General features: G+C 53.8%; 1 protein-coding gene across 8 annotated transcripts in view; it reads right to left on the reverse strand.

Moving 5' to 3' along the window:
* The window catches only part of JAKMIP1 (janus kinase and microtubule interacting protein 1), a 148,261-nt gene that overhangs the window by 55,383 nt on the left and 72,504 nt on the right, over positions 1 to 20,374 (reverse strand). For all 8 annotated transcript variants that reach the window (XM_067036406.1, XM_067036404.1, XM_059067455.2 and 5 more), the window contains 2 exons: positions 16,197 to 16,461; positions 7,995 to 8,489 (listed from right to left, as the gene is read on the reverse strand). In XM_067036406.1, the coding sequence (XP_066892507.1) occupies positions 7,995 to 8,489; positions 16,197 to 16,325 (624 nt within the window). In that variant the 5' untranslated portion in view covers positions 16,326 to 16,461. The remainder of the gene's footprint in view (positions 1 to 7,994; positions 8,490 to 16,196; positions 16,462 to 20,374) is intronic.

Raw genomic sequence — 20,374 nt, forward strand, 5'->3', positions numbered from 1 at the left:
ATCCTCTCTCCTTCTCACCCCATCTGACACTGTCGCCCACTCCAGCTACGTGAACTGCTCCCACCCTCCCGCCCTCTGTGGGACTTCACTGTTTCCATCTTCTTCTCGCCCTGCCCTGGTCACCATCGCAGTCTGTAGTTTCCGAGGCTTGGCCCTCTTCCCAGTCTGTATCCTCTCCTCCGCCAGCCGCATCCTCACCCAAGATGCCAACTCCCCTTGTGCAGCTGACACTCTAACCTCCTCCCTCCGTCCTGACGTCTCTCAGGGTCCCACAGCCAGGGAGCCGCCCGGATGCTCCTGGGGCCTCCAAAGCACCTCAGCCTCCCCACATTCGAGCCTCAGCCTGAGCCCCAGCTTCCCCAGCCCGGCCTTGTCCCACATTCCCTAGAGGAAACCAAGCAGAAAGAAGCTTATGGAGGAGGGAGCTCCTGCCTCGGGCCATACACTTCACTTCGATTGTTTCTGGACACAAAGCCAACAGCTGGGAAACTGCCCCAGTAAGGGTGCTATACTGGGGTGCCCCTCCCCCAAATCCACGTCCTGCCTACAACCTGAGAATGTGACCTCATTTGGAAATAGGGTCTTTGCGGATATAATTAGTTAAGATGAGGACACAGTGGAGTTGGGTGGGCTCTAACGACTGGTGTCCTTATAAGAGGAGAGACACACAGACACACAAGGAGAAGATGGCGCCAGAGACTGGAGTGATGCGGTCACAAGCCGAGGAACGCCTGGAGCCTCCAGAAGCCGGAAGAAGCAGGAAGGATCCTCCCCTATAGCCTTCAGAAAACACGGTCCTCCGACACCTTGATTTCAGACCTCTAGCTTCCAAAACTGTGAGTGAATACATTTCTGTGGTTTAAGCCACCCAGTTCATGGTACTTTGTAACAGCAGCCCTAAGAAACTAATACAGGTGTTAAAAGAGAAAATTTTCCAAGTACTAGAGTTTCATTAGTTGACACAAATCATAAGAGTTTCAGCTACAGTGATTACTATCACCGTGGGATTTAGGAATAAATTCTATTTGAGATAAGGTACATTAAAAAGTTCTGAAAAGAATACTAATGCTTTAGTAAGGATGGTTTCAACGAAATCTGGATAAAGTCTATATGATGTGGCTTTATTTAACACATACCTGTGAGTGCCCGCCACGAGCGGGCCTGTATGTGAGGCAATGTAACGTGGATACTACCTTGATTACCCTACGTAAAGGTTAAAGCCAACTGATATAAAACAACTTGGCACAGAGGAAAAAGCACTGTGCATGGAGTAAAAATGTATGAACTGGAGACTAATCCCCCACTGGCAAGCTGTGTGACCTCTGGCAAGTCACTCAAACTCTCTAAGCTTCAGGCTCCTCACCTGTAAAATGGGGATGTAGGAACATCCACCTGGAAGGGGAGCTGTGAGGACTGAAGGGGACAGCAGAGACAGGCAGGCTGCTTAGGAGCAAGGCCACTGGGCCCAGACTGACTGGGTTCTAGCCCTGATGCCACCACTTACTGGCTCTGTCACCTTGGTTTAGTTACTTGATTTCTTCCTAAGCCTCAGTTTTCCATCTGTGAAATGGGGATAATAATAGGGATGTTTTGAGGATGAAATACCTTAACACATAAAAACTGCCTGGCACACAGTAGGCATAAAATAAACATTAGCTCTAATTATAATTGTTGTGTGCACATAGTAGGTCTCAATAAATAGTAGTTCCTGTCTTTCCTAGACTTTTGTTTCCATTAGGTGTGCAAATATTGAGGAAATGAATGAATGAATACTGCAGTGGTTTGAATTGTGGTTCCTAAAAAGACATGTCCACATCCTAAATTCAGATACCTGTGAATGGGACCTTGTTTGGGAAAACCGGTCTTTGCAGGTGTAATTAAGGATCTTAAGATGAGGAAATCGTCCTGGATTAACTGGGTGGGTCCTAAATCCAATGACAAGTGTCTTCACAGGACGAAGAGAAGACAGAGACCGAAGAAGAAAAACACAGAGGGGAGGCCATTGTTGACTTAAAAAAAAAAAAGGCACAATGTGAGAGTTGCGAGTTAAGTTTTATTTGGGGCAAAATGAGGACCGCAGCCCAGGAGACAGTGTTTCAGGCAACTCTGAGAAACTGCTCGGAGGAGTCGAGGGGAGGAGCCAGGATACAGAGGAGTTTTTGCGACAAAGGCAAAGTAGTAGTAGGGAACATCCAAAGATTATCGTTAATTAAAGAAAACCAGATATCTCAAGTTAAGGAATTTAGTGCTTTACTATGTATTATGGAAAGATGCACGAGTCTGGGCTCACTGAAATCATTCCTTTGATATGCACCTCAGCTATCTGGGGCGAGTATCCTGTTTTTTCCCACCCTGAGTTCCCTCAGGGCTCACCGGCTCACGGCTCACGCGGAAGGGCTGCAGTTGTTGATAACTGTGACATCCTTTGTTTATTGGTACGGCAGGAAATATTCCATTTATAAATATTCCATTTATCACCACGTAAGAGGGAGGCAGAGACTGAAGTGGTGCAGCCACAAGCCCGGGAACTCTTGGAGCCATCAGAAGCCGGAAGAGCGAGGAAGGGCCTTCCCCGAGAGGCTTCAGTGGGGCACGGCCCTGCGGACACCTTGATCTTGGACTTCTGGAGTCCAGAGCAGTGAGAGAGTCAACGTTTTTCGGTTGTTTCAAGCCACTGAGTTTGTGGCCATTTGTTAAGGCAGCCCCAGGAAACGAATACAAATGCCCTTCGCACCCATCACACTCTGAGAGGGTAACAAACTAAAGCTGATTGTAACCTGAAACTCTTACTTCTGAATCGTACACCTCCTATTCAGACGCAGATCTCGCTCCCGCAGAGAATGCTAGCTCGGAGCGCTGCCCTGAGGGCGGACAGAAGCTAGCTCAAATCCCCGCCCCTACCTGCTGTGTGACTCTGGGCAGACTGGGTCCCCTCTTAGCCTCAGCCTCGGTCATGTGGGGACGCTGAGCACACCCCGTCCAACTTGGGCGGGGGGGGCGGGGGGGGAGGGGAGACTTCAACCAGGGGAAGAATTTAGCACAGAGCCTGGCATCTTACAAGCACACAATCAATGTTAGCGGCCACTATTAATCTACTTTAGTTCCTGCTCAACAGAAGGCTATCTGATTTAAACAGCAGACCATAAAAACTTATAAAATACAGTTTACAGAAGGCAGCAAGTGGTACCCCCAACCTCCAGACTGAGGTTTTCAAGCAAAGTCCCGGAGCCCTGACAAGCTCTTTGAGTGGTCTTTCTTTAGAAGAAGAAAGGATACTCCCCTTCCCTCTGTATCCCCAACCACCTCCCCAGGACGGTTTCCTGGAACTCCAGCCAAGGGTGTGCCCCGTGCAGCTTCTCCTGCAGCAGCTTCAGAATGTGCCCGCTGCTCCCCCTGGTGGCGGTCACGCGCAGCTCCCCGCTCTTCAGAGCCGGAGGTGGAAGCACCTCCCCGCTGTAGGGAAGAAGACTTGCTAATGCAGAAAACACTGCTGCCACTGCACAGTTCAATCCAGAAGCAATGTGAACCATGTGAAAGTTCATTAATTGAAAGCACTTAAACATGCTTTCATTAATTCAGCAAATACTGAATTGAGTGCCATGAGCAGGTGCTGGGAAACACTGATGAGCAAAACAGATCAGAGTCCCCGCCCTCAGAGCTTCCATTCCAGAGGGGAGGGTAGCTGAAAACAGAATTAAAAAGTCAACATGGAGTAGTAGACCAGAGCATGATTAATGCTATGGGAGAAAAAGATAAATCGAGGGCAATCAGTGGTGCCAGTTGGGAAGGTGTTACAAGTTAACAGGTAGGGCTCCAGTCCGCCCCCCTCAGCATCCCAGCTGCGCACTCCTGGCTTTGCACTAGAGCCCAGAAGCGCTGCCTCCACCACTGCGTTACACTAGTTCCTCCCACAGGAAAGAACAGCATCTTAAGCAAGACCTCTCTGGAAATCCAAATTCTCAGCCTGGAAGAGCACCGATCCCCCATTTATCTTAGAAAATGAGCTGAGGCCTTACACCCCATCATGTGGGAAGGGTTCCCAGAAAACAGTCTCCACTAGTGGAGATGGCATCCAGGAATGGATGGATAATGTGGAATAGATTCTGGAGCCAACATTTTCTAGGTTGTCACATTTCCCCAGCCAGAGTCCTGAGGCTCCAGAGGTCAGGAGACCTGCCAGCTCACACAGCTACACAGGCACTCTCACTATTTGTCGACTCTGGTCTGGCCCCCAGGCTGGGCTCTTAGTGATCTTGCCCCCTGCCCTGAGGACCTGAGGAAGTGTAAACCTCTGACAGTGAGCTTCTCAAGCTTCCCCAAACCCCAACACCTGAGTGTGCTGGACATTCCTGGGTGTTGCCTCCCAGCATCCGTTTCCCCTTCTCCCACACTCCCACTCTCACCATGTGGTTCAGGAGAGGGGGTGGGGCTGAAATCACTCCAAGTTCCCAGGGCAGGCCCTGATTGACTCACATCACCTGCACGTCTCCGCCGCCTAACAGTAACTGGTTCAGGGATGGATACATGACCCAATCAGAGCCAACAGGCCAGAAGAGAGTGTTGCTAGCACCCTCTTGTTTCTCCTTAGGAGCTAAGAAAGAGCTTCTCTCACATCCCAGTGTTCATTGCAGCACTATTTACAATAGCTAGGATATATGGACTCAACCTAAATGTCCTTTGACAGAGGTATGGATAAAGAAGATGTGGCACATATATACAATGGAATATTACTCAGCCATTAAAAGGAATGAAATAATGCCATTTGCAGTGACACGGATAGATCTAGAGACTGTCATACTGAGTGAAGTAAGTCAGACAGAGAAAGACAAATATATGATATCACTTATATGGGGAATCTAAAAAAAATGGTACAAATGATCTTATTTACAAAACAGAAATAGAGTCACAGATGTAGAAAACAAACTTATGGTTACCAAGGGGGAAAGTGGGGGAGGGATAAATTGGGAGAGTGGGATTGACATATACACACTACTATATATAAAATAGATAACTAATAACAACCTACTGCATAGCACAGGGAACTCTACTCAATACTCTGTAATGACCTATATGGGAAAAGAATCTAGAAAAGAGTGGATCTATGTATATGTATAACAGCTTCACTTTGCTGTGCAGCAGAAACTAACACAACATTGTAAATCAACTGGGCTGCTTCCTGTGAGGATGTGGGGTCTGGCACAGTGGTGGCATCTCACCAGCACATTGAGAGCTCAGAGCCTGAGGATGATGCATCAGGGGGCACGGCACAGCCTGAGAAACCTGGGTCCGGGCTGACATCATTAGTGCCACTGGAGCTATGCCTGAGGCTAGTCCTGCTACTTCAGTCATGAGAGCCGACAGACTCATGGTTTAAGCTACAGTTTGAGGTGGAATTTCTGTCACTTGCAACCATAAGATTCTAGTTGACGTACAGTTAGGGAAAGAACAACAGTCTGGATGATGGCTGTCACTTTTTACTTACATGCTAGTGTGAGCGCGGGACTACATTTGTACTTAAGAGACACTCTCTCTCTCAGCCTTCAAAAGACCCTCAAAGTAGACATTATTTACTCCATCTTACAGATAAGCTTGAGGCCCTGAGAGGTGAATGTGCCCACACACTAGTCAGAAGCAGATCCATGATTCAGACTCAGGTCAGCCGCTGCCAAGCCCTCACTATGCCCTCTCTCAGCCCCAGAGGCACAGAATCTAATCATTTCCCAGCAGTCACATCCATCGGGACACTCATCTCAGTGAAAACCTCAGTTTAGCCAGCTCCCAACAAACCCACCAATTTGGGAATAATTCTGTTGGTTCCATTTCATGTGCAAAGTCTGCAGCATCAAAGAATGAAAAAGAAGCTGCTACCCCAAGATCCATTCTCGTCTCCTCCTTGGTACCTGTAGTTGGGTGAATGGTGTCCCCCTCAAATTTCATGTCTATTAGGAAAATCAGAATGTGATCCTATCAGAAATAGGGTCTTTACAGATGTAACTAAGATGAAATCATAACAGATTGGGGTGGGACCTAGATCCAGTAACTGGTGTCCTTATCTTATAAGAAGACGACAAGACACAGCCACGTGGGGAAGAGGAGGCCATGTGGAGGCAGAGGCTGCAGTGATGCAGCTGCAAGCCGAGGAGCGCCAAGGATTCCCGGCAACCACCCAAGCCTGGAAGAGGCAAACAAAAGATTCTTCCCTGGAGCCTTCAGAGGGGCACAGCCCCGCTGCCACCTTGTTTTCAGACTTCTAGACTCCAGAACTCTGAGAGAATAAATTCCTGTTGTTTTAAGCCATGGAGTTTGTTATAGCAGCCCTAGGAAATGAACAGAGTGCCATACCAGGATTTATTAGGAGCTGCCATGCATTTCCAAGCTCCTCTTGCAGCTGGGTGAGGCTGAGCAAGTAACTTCCAGCCAAAGAGATGGAAGTGGAGGTATACAGAACCTCCAGAAAGAAAAGTGCTTTTAAATGAAGACCATACCCTCCTTCATCTACCCTCCTATTGCCAACCTGGGATGCAGATGTGATGGCTGGCACTCCATGGCATGAGGGGCCATGAGGACCATGGCCACATCCCAGAGCCCCTTCTGAGGGGAAAGGTAAGAGGCCCTGTGGCCTACACTACTCTGTGGAGCACTTTACAGACTTTGTATATGAAATAGAAATAACTTCCAGATTTTAAGCCCCTGTGTACTGGGGGAGTCTTCTCAGACCTAATCCTAACTGGTCTAAAGAATGTGTCCAATAGCCCCACATTGACCATAATTGCCTTTTCTTCTTGACTGTTTCTTAAGAGTCATGTTAAATGTATTAAGTGGAAGCCTGGAAGCCTTTCTTGCATTTCTAATCCAATCCAGCTGACAAAGAAACAAAACGCAGGCCACTTTCTCAACACGTTGCCAAGAGGCCTGTCTGACGAGGGACATTTATCAAATGCGTGGAGAACTGGAGAAATGGACATTTATTCTTTTCACTCTATTCTCCTAAGTGGCCCCCACACACTGAGACTACCTGAGCTGGGGATATTTCTGTTTGGCGCTGAAATGCAAACAGATACCAAGTCCTTGGTTTGTTTTAAATTAAGCTCAATCTGTCTCTTGTGCAAATACTTGTTTTTTTCCCATTTTATTTACCTTAAATATAGACTTCCTGTAACAGAGGAACATATTTTACATGTCTCCTAGTACACAAACTATAAGCTGCTGATAGATGCTTCAGTTAACTTAATTCTCATAATGCTGTAACAGATACGTGATTACTCCTCCTTATGTAGGTGAGGCACCAGGGGCTTAGAGATCCTAAGCAACTTGATTGGGCTCACACAGCTAACAGGCGAGGGAGTCTGGATTCACACCCAGGAGAGACTTTCTCCAAAGCCTTCTCTTCCTATTATGTGGTTAACACCGCCCCTACACACACAAAGGGAAAGGGGCTGGGGAATTCTTCTGAGAACTTAGTATCGGTGTGTGCTTAGATTTTCTATACATTAGACATTTAAAATCAGTGCATCTCTTCTGCCATTCTTGGTGCTGGCTTGTTAAGCTGTGCACGGATGCTCTGTCATTGACTGGTGGCCAGTCTAGGGACGGACGGCTGGCCCCGGACCCCAGAAACGACGCCTGGTCCTTCTGTCTGCAATCCTCACATTTCTTAGGTGTCGTCCACAGGCACGAGAGACCGGTCGCAGCTTCCATTCCACGCCCAGGATGGCAGGGGCTTTGTCGGAGCCCCAGGGTCTAGAACCATGCCTGGAGCACAGTGGGTCCCCAAAACTCGGCATTTACTGCTCCGTGAGGGAGGACCGGGGCACTTGCTTGTGGAGAGGACACGGCGCATGCATCATGGAAGGATGGGCTGCGTGTGTGCGGAAGGAGGGCTTGCACTTGTGCAGGGAGGACAAGGTGCTTGTGCATAAGAGCAGGGTGCGTGTGCGCAGGGAGGATGGGCTGCGTGTGCGGAGCCTGTGGGGGCGAGAGGGCAGCGCACTTACCAGCCGGCGGATGTCGCGCTCGCACTCGCGCTTGATGCGGTGCACCTCGTCCTGGTGCGCCTGGTAGGCGGCGCGCAGGTCGGCCGCCTTGGCCTTGTCGGCCTGCATGCAGTTGCTGAGCGCCTCCTCCGCCTGCTTGCGTGCCGCCTTGAGCTCCAGGATCTCCTGCTGCAGCCGCAGGCGCTCGCCGTCGAAGGCCCTGCGCGCCTCTTCGCGCGCCTCGGCCAGCAGCGCCGTCTTGACCTTGTCAGCCGCACCGTCGCGCAGCACGTTCAGCGTGGCGTGCAGCCGCTGCAGCTCGCCCTCCTTGATTTTGGCGGTGCGCGCTGCCTCCTGCTCGTGCTGGCGGATGAGCACCTCGCGTAGCGCCTGCAGCTCCTTGGTCTTCTCCTCGTGCAGCTTGGCCCGGAGCTCCGAGATGTAGGCCGTGTGTCGTCGCTGCTCTTGCTCGCGCTCCAGCTTGGCCTCCTGCAGCCGCTCGCGCAGCTTGCCCACCTGCAGCCGGGGCGGGAGAGTCAGTCAGGGCCAGGGCTGGGGGAGCCGGACAGGCCCGCCGCCACCTCCCCGTGCCCCTCCGTGTGCGACAGGCCCCTGAGACTCTCCCCCGGGCCCCACACTCCAATTCCCCCTCCCACCACCTCCATCTGTCCCACCCAGAGTCTTCCCTACTGTTTTGTTGAGATGTTCCCAGCCGTGGAAAAACATCGAAGGGTGTTGGAGAGGAGAGTTAGGCTTTGACATCCCTTCCAATTTGGAGATTTACGAGGAAGGACAGTTTATCAGTCCCAAAATATGCCCCGCAGAAATCATCTGTCTCGTCAGAGCAGAACAGATTGTAAACCAGAAACACATTTCCAGTGCCCATGCCCTGAACTCTGGAGTTAGAGAAGGCAGAGCAGGTGGGCGTAGAGAGGGGCAGGGGTGGAGGTGCCCTCACTGCTGAGTGGCTCTCCTGCCCGGGCTGGGGGCTTCTGTGCCCCTCCCCTCCACATGAAGCTCTCACAGCGCCTGGAAGGAGGTAACTGCTTTGCCACAAGGCAGTCGAGCATCAGAGATGCGCCGCTGGTGACCTGCCTGGGATGAGGGGCTGCCAAGGGGCAGAGCCAGGCTTCACCCCCGGGCACCCGGCCCCAGGGCCAGTGCTCTGCAGGTGCCAGGCTGCTAACCGCACCAGAAGGTATTCGTCTATTCAGCAAACAAAACATTATTTGTAAAATATGCCAAGGGAGTGTCTTCTTCAAACACTCCAAAAGGCTTTATTCGATCTTTTTCTTTCAAATATCCCACAATTACACACATTCTACAGGAACCCATTCGTTTTCTAAATTACAGCAATCTCCGAAGAACAAAAACAAATGTCTCTCATGGATGAACTGCTTCCAAGGTGGCATCATTTCCCCCAGACTACAGTCTATAGAACACCAACATGCTGAAATTAATTTTAGGTGAGGAGTTTTACGATGTCACTTGGGTTGATATATCCTTACTCATAACAGCAGGGAAAGGAGCAAATAAACCCGGCCATGCAAAGATACAAGATCAATGTCTCCTTACATCAAACACGCATAGGGCTTCCCTGGTGGCGCAGTGGTTGAGAGTCCGCCTGCCAATGCAGGGGACACGGGTTCGTGCCCCGGTCCAGGAAGATCCCACATGCCATGGAGCGGCTGGGCCCGTGAGCCATGGCCGCAGAGCCTGTGTGTCCGGAGTCTGTGCTCCGCAACGGCAGAGGCCACAACAGTGAGAGGCTCACATAATGCAAAAAAACAAAAACAAACACATATAATCACAGAAATGAAACAAGGACCGGACCTGTCAGAGGGCTCATCTCACCCAAGAGCTAGAATTGGCCTCTTCCTAAGGGATTGAGTGCCAGGAAGCCAGAACTTTAAATATTTAACATGATCTCCCTGGGGGGAACTAAATGCTTCTGGCATTCTCCTTCTAAGGAGGCAACACTGTTCTAACTTTCTGGGATGCTGACGGTGATTTGAAGTCAAAGGGATGGGATCTTGTCGGAATCCGAATCTGCACTGACGCATGCGTTTCCCTCTGCAAATTACTTAACCTCGAGATGGTTAATGTTACGTGTCAACTGGGCGGGGCTGTGGTACCAGGTCATTCGGCCAAACACCAGTCTAGATGTTGCTGTGATGGAATTTTTAAGGATGTGATTAACATTTAAATCAGTAGACGTGGAGTAAAGCAGATGACCCTCTATAATGTAGGTGGGCCTCACCAAGTCAGTTGAAGGCCTTCAGAGAAAAGACTGAGATCCCCCAATGAGGAAGGAATTGTGCCTCATTACCGTGAGATCAATGCTCCCTCGAATTTCCAGCCTACACCCCGCAGATTTCAGATTTGTCAGCCTCCATGACCACGTGGAGCCACCTTCTTGAAAAAGACCAAATCCCTCTCCCCCTCTCTCTCCTACTGGATCTTTTTCTCTCTGAAGAACCCTGACTATACAAACCTCCCAGAGCCTCCTGATCCTTCCCTGTGAAACAAGGCCATTGACAGCTGCCCCTTAAACACTGTTGGGAGGAGGAAAGCTGAAAGCGGATGAGCGGATAAAGGGAAGTTTGGTTCCAGGTAGTAAAGGAAGGAGGAGTGTGGCCAGCGAGAGCAGAGATGTGTGCAGGGCAGCCTGCAGGAGGCCGGGCCTGCCCCTGGGCAGGGCAGAGGGGGCCAGCTGAGATGGGCCAGGTGACCCCCGTGTGTAGGGTGGGGAGGCTGACGGTGGATGGGCTGCAGGAGAGGGCCCTGCTGGGTCCCAGCTCTGCCTAGAAAAGCTGAGGGCCGAGCCCAGGCGCCATGACCCAGGTGTGGCACAGTGAGGGGGGGGGGTGGCTCCTGGTGGACACAGAGCACCCCCTCCTCACTCCATTGAGTGGAGCAGGTCTACGAAAGTCATGTGCCACCTGACCTGCCGCCAGATGCCTCCAAGCTGTGCCCCGCCCCTGAGTCCAGAGGTGCAGCAGGAGAGAGGGGCCCTTACCAGCCTTGCCTCAGCATCTGGGCTCTAAATGTGGCAAGAGCAAAGTGACCAAGGAAGGGCAGGCATCTAGGTGGGAGGGGCTGGCCTGGAGAACTCTGAGCCAGCACTGCCAGCGCCCCAGTGGGCACAGTGAAGTCAGCCTCCACTTGGCTCCTTCCCCCTACTCCTCAGCCCCCGTGTCAGCGCTGGGTCTCCACTTCCAGGCCTAGACCACTTTTCCCCGTTCCCTGCGACCACCCGGGTCCAAGCCAGCGGCGGCAGCCCTCTGCCAGACCGTGGCAGTCACCTTCTCACCCATCGCCCCGCCTCTGCCCCCGCACACTCGCCCTTTAGTCCTTCCCAGCGGCCAGCACAGGCCTCTGAACGCACACGTTATAAGGTTTCCCTCCACGGCCCTCTGAATCCACGGGGTGCAGGTTAACCGTTCGGAAACCACTAGAGTGCTGAATAACTAAGTAAATGGGTGGTGGGGTCAGGCCCTCCCTGCTGGAGGGAGGACAGATGCGCAAAGGGGAGGAGGCCAGAGGGTCCAGGCGGTAGTGGATTAGACTGGGGACACCGGTAAGAACTCATGTGTAACTTTATATACATATAGATGTTACATTTAGAAATATTTTAGAGATGTATATACATACACGGTTAGTATATACGCATACACTTCCTTGCTCTGTCAGCTAAGCCTAGAAGCAATGACACGCCAGCAGCGGTGAGCACACCCAGTGCCCAGATCCTGGTTTCTCATGCCATTCTCTAATAAGTGGGACCAGGGCTCCTTGGAGAAATGAGTGGCTCTAGGACTGGGGCAGGGAATACACAAGATGAACCTGGAGCACCTTACAGGACTGGAAAGCAAGGGTGTACCCAAGGATAAATTAATAAATAAATGCCACAATGATGGGGTGCAAAGGAACACAGGGGTCAACTGAAAGAGATCCCCGTGGCCAAAGCTAGAACAGTTTGAACAACAAAAGAAAGTAGTATTGGATTATAAGCCAAAGTGTAAAATAAGTGTTCATAGTGATATAAATGACTGAACTGATACATGTAAAAATACGAAAGAAAACAAAAAAAAACCCTCGAGGGCTCTGTGGGTTTCCAGCATACAAGCCCAAGTCCTCCCCGGCCCACAAAACTGACCCCGGCTGATGGCTCTCCGGTCCTCCTCCCTGACCACCCAGCTCAAGCCACGTCCCTGGCTGCTGCACCTCAGACACGCAGGCACCTTCCCGCCTGCGGCCTTCCCCCAAGCCAGCCCTTCTACCTGGAATGCTGCCAGCCAGGCCTCTGCAGGACCTGCCCTCCCAGCCCCTGCAGCACCCCTTTGCTGACCACCTCCCAAAGGAGCCACCCCCACTGCAGCCCCACAACTCTCCACCTGCTTCTCCTGCTTTACTTTCTTGGCACTTTTCACTATGGAATAAGTATTACGTGTTAATCCCCTGGCCTTCGTTCCCTACCTCCCCCATTAGATACTAGCTCCAGGAGAGGATCTCCAGGGCAGCCCAGCTTCTGGGACAGAGCATGGCACACAGTAGGTGCTCAATAACTAGCCACGGACTGAGCAAAGGAAAGAATGAAAGGATGATGGGCCTGGCAGTTTTGTAAATAATGAATGAGAGCGTCCACTCCCTGGGGCATGAGGGTGGCCGCGGTTCTGGGGCACTGGCCTTTCCCCAGGCGGGCCCTGGCTCCTAGGCTAGCTGGTCACTCTGCCTGGTCCCTGTGCCTTCACCTTCCGCCATTCTCCAGGAGACCCGGAAGGCTTCCCCGACTGGGTCAGGGCCTCCCCTGGGCTCCCAGAGCCCTGCATTATTCGCTCCGTCACCACACAAATCACACCCAAATTCCAACTCTCCCGGCCTACCCACTGCAGCCGGCAGCCCCTGGAGGGCAACATGAAGCCCGATTCACTGCTGTAGCTGGACCAGTCCCTGGCCCAGGGTAGATCCAGACCAGGGTGGGCTGCTCCCTGCAAGAACGAATCAATCACCAGCTGGTGAGCGGTGGGCAGCGGCCGGAAACTCCATGGCCTGGCTCGGGCCCATGTGCTGACCACTGCCCTCTCTGCCCCCACCCACTCCAGGCCATGGGCCTCAACGAGTCAGGGACTCTGCCCCAGTGGCCTCGGCACCCTGATTGGTGCTGAGGATGCTCCCAGCTGACGCCGGACACTTGGGACGGTGTGAGCCCTGCTCCCTTCGGTGCCAGCCAGCAAAATCCTTCAGAGCCAGCTCCAGACCACCTCTGCAAAGCTTCCTCGGGCCACTCTGACCATTGCACGGCTTCCAAAAATCTCTGGTGCAACATGCCAGGTACTGTCATCCGGCTAGCTCCCTGAGGGAGCACCCAGCCCGCCTGAGGGCGGGCCGTTTCTGAGTCACTTCCAAAGGCCCAGCCCAGGCCCAGAGCACGGGCATGGGGCGGGGGGCTGGGGGCTCGATGAATGTGTGGATGAACCAACAGGCACGTTCCCCACATGCCCTCGCCCTGCGGCGTTCAAGGGGGACTCCTCTGCTAAAGTAACAACACTGTAAATGCAACATCAGCAACAGTTCTCATGAGATCATATAGAAACAGCAGTTAAATGCAATCACAAAGTTTATACTTAGGTTTCCCATACCAGCCAGTAAGCACAGTGCTGAATTCTCTGAGAACAGGAACTCTCCCAGTGGCGGCCTGGATGAGCCCCCTGGCAGGGCCACGGGGTGGCTGGACTGAGCAAACGGGCAGCCAGGGCACGTAGAGGCAGGAGGTGCCTGGGGAGGCACAGACTGCGTTTCTTGTAGGCCTGGCTTCCAACCCAGTGCCAGCACGTGTGTGACCTGTGACTGTGCGGACCTGCTGTGATGGGCTGAACTGTGTCCCCCCCCAAATTCCTGAGTGGCCATCCTAACCCCCAGACCCTCAGATTCAAACTGTATTTGGAGACAGTCTTAAAAGAGGTTAGTAAGTTAAATGAGGTCATGGGGGCGGGTCCTGATTCAATACAACAGGTGCCCTGACAAGAAGAGATTAGGACACAGACGCACACAGAGAAGAGCATGTGAGGACACAGGGAGAGGGCGGCCGTCTACAAGCCAAGGAGAGAGGCCTCAGGAAAAACCAACCCTGCCCACACCTTGGTCTCAGACTCCCAGCCTCCAGGACTGTGAGGAAATAAATCTCTGTTGTTGAACCCCTACCCCGGTCTGTGGTACTTTGTTATGGCAGCCCAGCCACCTCTCCTCTCCAACCCTCAGTTTGCCCACCTATAAAGTGGGGAAAGCCACAGCTGACCTCACAGGTCACTATGAGGGTCAGGAGGCCCTCTAAGGTACCTGGTGTGGCCTGTGTAGCAGACGCGTAAGTGTCTGCCAACCGCTAAGTAACTACATGTGACAGGCAGTGCCCAGGCCCCGGATATGACTCTCTCATTCATTCCTTAAACAACCCAGGGAAGCAGACACATCAGATGTCCCCATTTAACAGATAGGGAAACTGAGGCATAAGGCAGCCACCTGGCTTGCCCCAAGGCCTCAAGGCGAGTTAGGTGGTGGAGGTGGGCCGGAGACCTGGCCGAATGACTTTGGCTGTGCAGCTTTCCCCATAACCACAGCTGCTGCTACTGCCTGGTCAGACCCTCCAGGACCAGCTGTGCAGCTGACAACCCAGGGGATCCTGGCAGGCAAATCCTTCTTGAGCTGGACGGGATGTGGACAGGCTGGCACCACCAGCAACTGTGCCGAAAGACCTTGGCTGCACTGGCCCTGGGACTCTGAGTGTCTGGGGAAGGGAGGCAGCACGTGTGTCCCCAGGCTCCAGGAACCCAGTCTTCATCACCCCAGGTCGGGGACTCTGCCTCTGCTCTCCACGTAGAGGTCTTGAGCTGGGGTCAGGGCCAAGGACCAAGCCCCAGCCACCTCCCCACCCAGGAGCTGGACCCCGCTCAGCACTGCAGCTGCTGCCAGAGTCCCAGCTCTCAACCAGACACCCGCTGCCATCCCCCAAGCAGTCCCTCCCCACCCTCAGGTGCTGTGGGCAGGGCCGGGGGGTACCTTCGGTACCTTCGCGGCTTGGCGTATAAGGCCAGCCCCTCAATCGGGGGCCGCAGGAGCAAGCCCAAACACCATCCTCCTCTTCTCACGCGAATGGCGAACGGCGGCTCCGCCCTGCTAGCAGAGCACCTCCACCGCGCCTGCTTTTGCCCTCAAGCCACCCAGGTCAGAACCACACCAACAAAGAGGACTGGGGCAGCACCCAGGCACCGGATGGGCTTTTCTTGCTTACATTACCTAAGATCTTTAAGACAACCTTGAACTGGGTGGTAATCGTGATGCCACGTTACACGTGAGAAAACGGAGGTTCAGAGACTTTATGTCACTTGTCTAAGATCGTGAAGGCAGTCAGGGGTCAAGGTGAGGTCTGAAGCCAGGGCTGCACGATTAGAAAGCCTGGGCTCCTCCCACTGTGACTGGCTGCCCACCACGCCCCCACCACGCCGACACTGATTGGTACCCAATGGGGCATCGTACTGACTGGCTCCAAAGCTCATACCTGCCTTACGAGAGCAAAACAGCTCCCATCACAGAGCCAGGCTCCAAATCAAGCCCTTTATGTCAGGGGTCCCCAACCCCCAGGCCGTGGACCGGTACCCGTCCGCAGCCTGTTAGGAACCAGGCCGCGCAGCAGGAGGTGAGCGGCGGGCTAGCGAGCGAAGCTTCACCTGTCGCTCCCCGTGGCTCCCCACCGCTCGCGTTACCGCCTGTACCATCCCCCCCGACCCTGTCCATGCAACAACTGTCTTCCACGAAACCGGTCCCTGGTGCCAGAAAGGTTGGGGACCTCTGCTTTACGTATTGATATACGTATTTACATCCTTACTCCTGCCCACCGGCCCATCAGGTGGTACTGTTACGATCCCATCTTGCAGGTGAGGGAAATTACGGTATGGAGAGTGAAGTAACTTGTCCAAGATCAGAGCCAAATGTCGGGGAGGGTCGGTGGGGGGGGGGTAGCGGACAGGATTCGCATCCAGGTGGTCTCTGTACCACCACTGATGTTATACCCATTTTAAAGAGAGGCAAGCTGAGGCTCAGAGAGGTGGAGTGCCCAACCCCACCCCAGCCCTGGGACACACCCTTCACACTTACCTCAGGGGCAATTTGTCCACCCGGCATTCACAGCCCACCCCTCACTTGAGCCAGGAGGCCCCTTGTCCCTCCCACCTTGCTCTTTTCCTGCTGGAACTCGATCTGAATGCTGGTCAACTTGGCCCGCAGCTCCTCGTTGGCCATCTGCACCGCGTCCATCTCCATCTCAGGCTTCTCGCCCTTGCTCCGGCCTTTCTTAGACATGCTTCCTCTCAGGTTGAGATGCTGAGATCCTGTGTTCACTCCCGCCAGCCAGCAGGCGCCGCTCCCAGCTCCGCCGTGCTAATCAGTCTCACAGGGCTCAGCTCCTCCTCTGCGTAAACCACCATCACTTGGGATCCTGGGGGAGGAAGGAAGCCAGGTCAGCAGAGAGAGAGGGGCTGGTGCCCCCTTGCCTGGGGCACTCAAACACGATGGCAGCCAGCGTTTGCTGATGCCTCCCTCCCTGATCCGGGCGCCTGCTCACCCCGAAGATGCCCCACCATTCACAACACTGACCTAGGGCTTCTCCAACAGGGGCCGCATCAGAATCACTTGGAAGCTTGTTAAGACGGAGTCCTGGGCCCCCCCCCCCCCAGGAATCTGATTTGCATGTCTCCCAAGCTCCCAGGTGAGGCTCCCAGGTGACCACCCCTCACTGAGTAGCTCTGTCTGGTCCAGTCCTGGCCTCATCAAGATGAGACTATACCATCTAAGCGGCTATAGACCTCGACCTGCAAGAGTGACTGAGCCTCAGTCACCCTGGTGCTTGATTCAAAGGCAGGATTCTGGGGGAGCACAGAGCTCAAAGCTTGAGGCCTTTGGGGAGGGGGCCAGGGGACCTGGATGTCTCATCCACACACCCAAGTGATTCAGGAGCAGGGTCTAAGGACTGTACTCTGAAAACTGGACTTTTAGACTCCCTAAAGGTTTGTGGTTCCCTCCCCACCCCAAGGACTAGCACAGCACTGGTTGGCCAGAACTGCTAGCTCTGGGCCCAGTTTTGGTGCCCAAGCCACGTGTGGGGAGTAGCACAGCCCCTGGAGGAGGTGACAGCCAAGCATGGTGCTCTGCGGTCCTCCAGGCCTCTGTGCCTGCCTGGCCAGGCCTGAGCTGGTCAGGCGACCAACGGGATGCCCTAATAAGCTAACGGCCGCTCCAGCACTCACATTTCCCTGGGGGACCCCAGACCTTCCATTTGGTAGGGCTGCCCTCACAGCCCACACGGTGTCAAAGCCAAAGCCATTAAAATCAGGCCCGAGTGACAGCTAGTAGCACTGTGTATTGGATGCTACACCTCTGTCACCCCACAGAACACGGCACAGCACAGTGTTGACAAAGAAGCCCGAGTCTCAGCGAGGAGATGTGACTGCTCGATGGCACACCACGGGGAGAGAAGAGCCGAGAAGGTGCATTCCAGAAGTCATACTCAGCACTGGCCCTGCGCTAGCCCTGCGATGCGATGGAGGACCAGACAGGGTCCCAGCCATCACAGAACTTTCTAGCCAGGGAGACAACGACGGAAATGAATACATCAAATAACTCTGGATTGTGATTGGCGTTGGAAAGAAATAGTAAACAGGGTATTTGAGACCTCCATCAAATATTACCCAAGTCCCTGGCAGAGTGAGACAAGGGCAGTAAACTGACAGACCACATGGGGCCTAGAGACCACGGACAGGGTCAAGGCCAGGGACTGAATGTGTGGCCCAGCAAAATGGAGATGCAAGGGTCTTGTTTCAAAAACAATTCAGCTTTTCATGACCATGACACTGAGCATTAAACCGAGAGTGAAGCCCTCTGACGGCCTCTACAACCCCACCACGCACCGGTGAAGCTGGCCCTGGACAGAATTTAAGTGCAACTCCGAGGATGCTTGGTTGGGCAGCAGGTCCCAAGCAACGGGGGTCAGTTTTTGGCTAATGAACACTACAGTGTGCTGAATGGTGGTCCCCGAAAGACACGTTCACATCCTATTCCCCGGAACCTGGGAATATGCCCTTATTTGGAAAAAGGGTCTTTGCAGATGTAATCAAGTTAAAGATCCCAAGATGAGATCATCCACGATGAGGGTGAGTCTTAAATTCAATGACATGTGCCCTTGAAAGAGACACAGAGGAGAGGACACGCAGAAGGGAAGGCCATGTGAAGAAAGAGGGGGGATTGGAGTGACGCAGCTGCAGGAGGTCAGGGGTTCCTCTCCTAGAGCCTCCAGAAGGAGCAGCACCCCGCCGATACCACTGGCACTGCCAGATTTGGGGCTCTGGCCTCCAAAACTGTAAGAAAGTAGATTTCTGTTGTTTTAAGCCACTCCATTTGTGGAAATTCTCTATGGCAGACACCGGAAAGTAATACACTGGGCATGAAGGGAAAAACGCTCATGGGACACATTCAGCACTTTGTTGAATGACTTAAGATAGCCAGCTTCTCAGCACTGAGCCCTGCTTCTTTCCCTGCTTCCGTTCCCATCGGTAATAAGCCAGCTCACACCACACCACAGGCAGATCTCCTGCCCCTCACTCAGAGCCTACTATCTCATGATTTACACACAGTGCTAGCAAGCTGCGCTGTCTGTTCTCCCAGCCCAGAGCAGAAGGGAAGCTAAAAACTGGCAGACGGTGTTCTGCAAAAGGCAAACACGCAGACAGGAGAATGAAAAGACAGCAAAGATTTTTCTACCATACGTTCCCCCACAAAAAAGAAAAGAGTAAAATAATAATTACTTTTATTACCTTCGGTATTACCTTTAACACTTAAAAAGCCTGCAAGGCCTAGAATGTTAACATTCTTAGGACACCTCATTCTCCAATTACAGCAAATTAATAAGGCGCTCACCGTCTAGACCCTTCGCACGCAGTGTTGGTGCAAAATAGTCAGTGGAGTTAAAGAAAAATTTCATGAGATGCAATCACTAAAGTCAACGGAGTCGGGTTCTCCGAACACACATCCTGGGCTGCGGCGCTCAGGGCTATAAAGAGGACCCAGGAGGAGGAGCAGGGCTCAGTCGCTCAGCCCAGCTCGGCCACCAACCTCTGTGCTCTCCCTACCCAGGACTTTCGAGCCATGAAACGGAGTGGGCCGCGCAGGGGTGGTGTGGGCGACAGGGTTGGCACCACGGCTAACCCCAGGGCAGGCTGCCTGCAGCCACGGTGCCGGGGCCTCTGCGTCCCGTGACAGACCCCGGCAGCCCGGAGCTGGCACGTCTCAGAAATGATGCCAGAACAGCACATCTGGCAGCGCTCGGCTCCCTGGGCCCTGTTCCAAGCTCTCTGTGTGGCGGCTCAGTCCTCACCTTGACCCCGGGGCGCTTGACCATCAGTGTCCGGCCCCCAAGCCTTGTTCCCACCAGTTCTCAGAGGTGTCCCCTCCTCCCAAGGCCCTGGCCATCCCGCTGGCCTGACTGTGGCCTCCCCTGTCTCCTGGCCTGCACGCTGTCTGCCCCCCAGGCTCCAGGGGCAGTGGGATGACCCTCCTCGCCACTCCCTGCTGACAACCTGCAGGGGACAGTGCCCGTGGCCACAGAAAGCAGCCCTCTGCGCTGGGCCCTGATCCACTGCCCAGCCTGAGCCAGTGGTGGCCCCCGTGGGCCACACCTGCCGTCCCCTGCAGTCCTCAGCCCGTGCCTCTCCCTGCCTGACAGGGCCACCTCCTAACTGTGCCGGCACTCGACTCTGGCCACACCCCCTCCGGCAGCCCTCTCCACCCCACAGGCAGGGTCAGGGTGTCCTTGCAGCCCAAGCCTCACCAGATTGACTCTCAGCCACCATCCAGGACCATGAGTCCAGCAGGGTTGGGGCTGCCACAGGAGACAGAATCATTTTACCGATGGGGAAACTGAGGCCCAGACAGATCAGAGGCCGGCCTGGGGTCACAGGGAGGGGGGGCTCAGTGGGGAGAGGAGAACTCACCACTCCCCTGAGGCCACCTGGCAGTCGGCAGAGCTTGCCTTGAGCTGCAGAGGCTGTGGGGTGGGCATCTCCTCACACGGACCCCACGGGCCCGGCCCCAGCTCGCTGGGGTGCCCTCGGCTGCCGTGGCCCCCACCGCTGGGCCAATGATGTCATTCATCACAGCAGCTGGGCTCCCCCGCCTGGGCAGGCTGACCCCTCACCTAGGACCCTCTCGTCCCAGGGGCCACCGGAGCCAAGACCCTGCCAATTTCCTCCCTACACCGAGGGCCACCTGTTCGCACTGAGCTGGGACTCAAGCCCCTTGCTGCCAAGTCTCCCAGCTGTGGACTCGGCAACCACGGGGCCTGCGCTGTGCTGACCTCC

The sequence above is a fragment of the Kogia breviceps genome, chromosome 6 (assembly GCF_026419965.1).
Source record: "Kogia breviceps isolate mKogBre1 chromosome 6, mKogBre1 haplotype 1, whole genome shotgun sequence".
NCBI classification, from domain to species: domain Eukaryota; kingdom Metazoa; phylum Chordata; class Mammalia; order Artiodactyla; family Physeteridae; genus Kogia; species Kogia breviceps.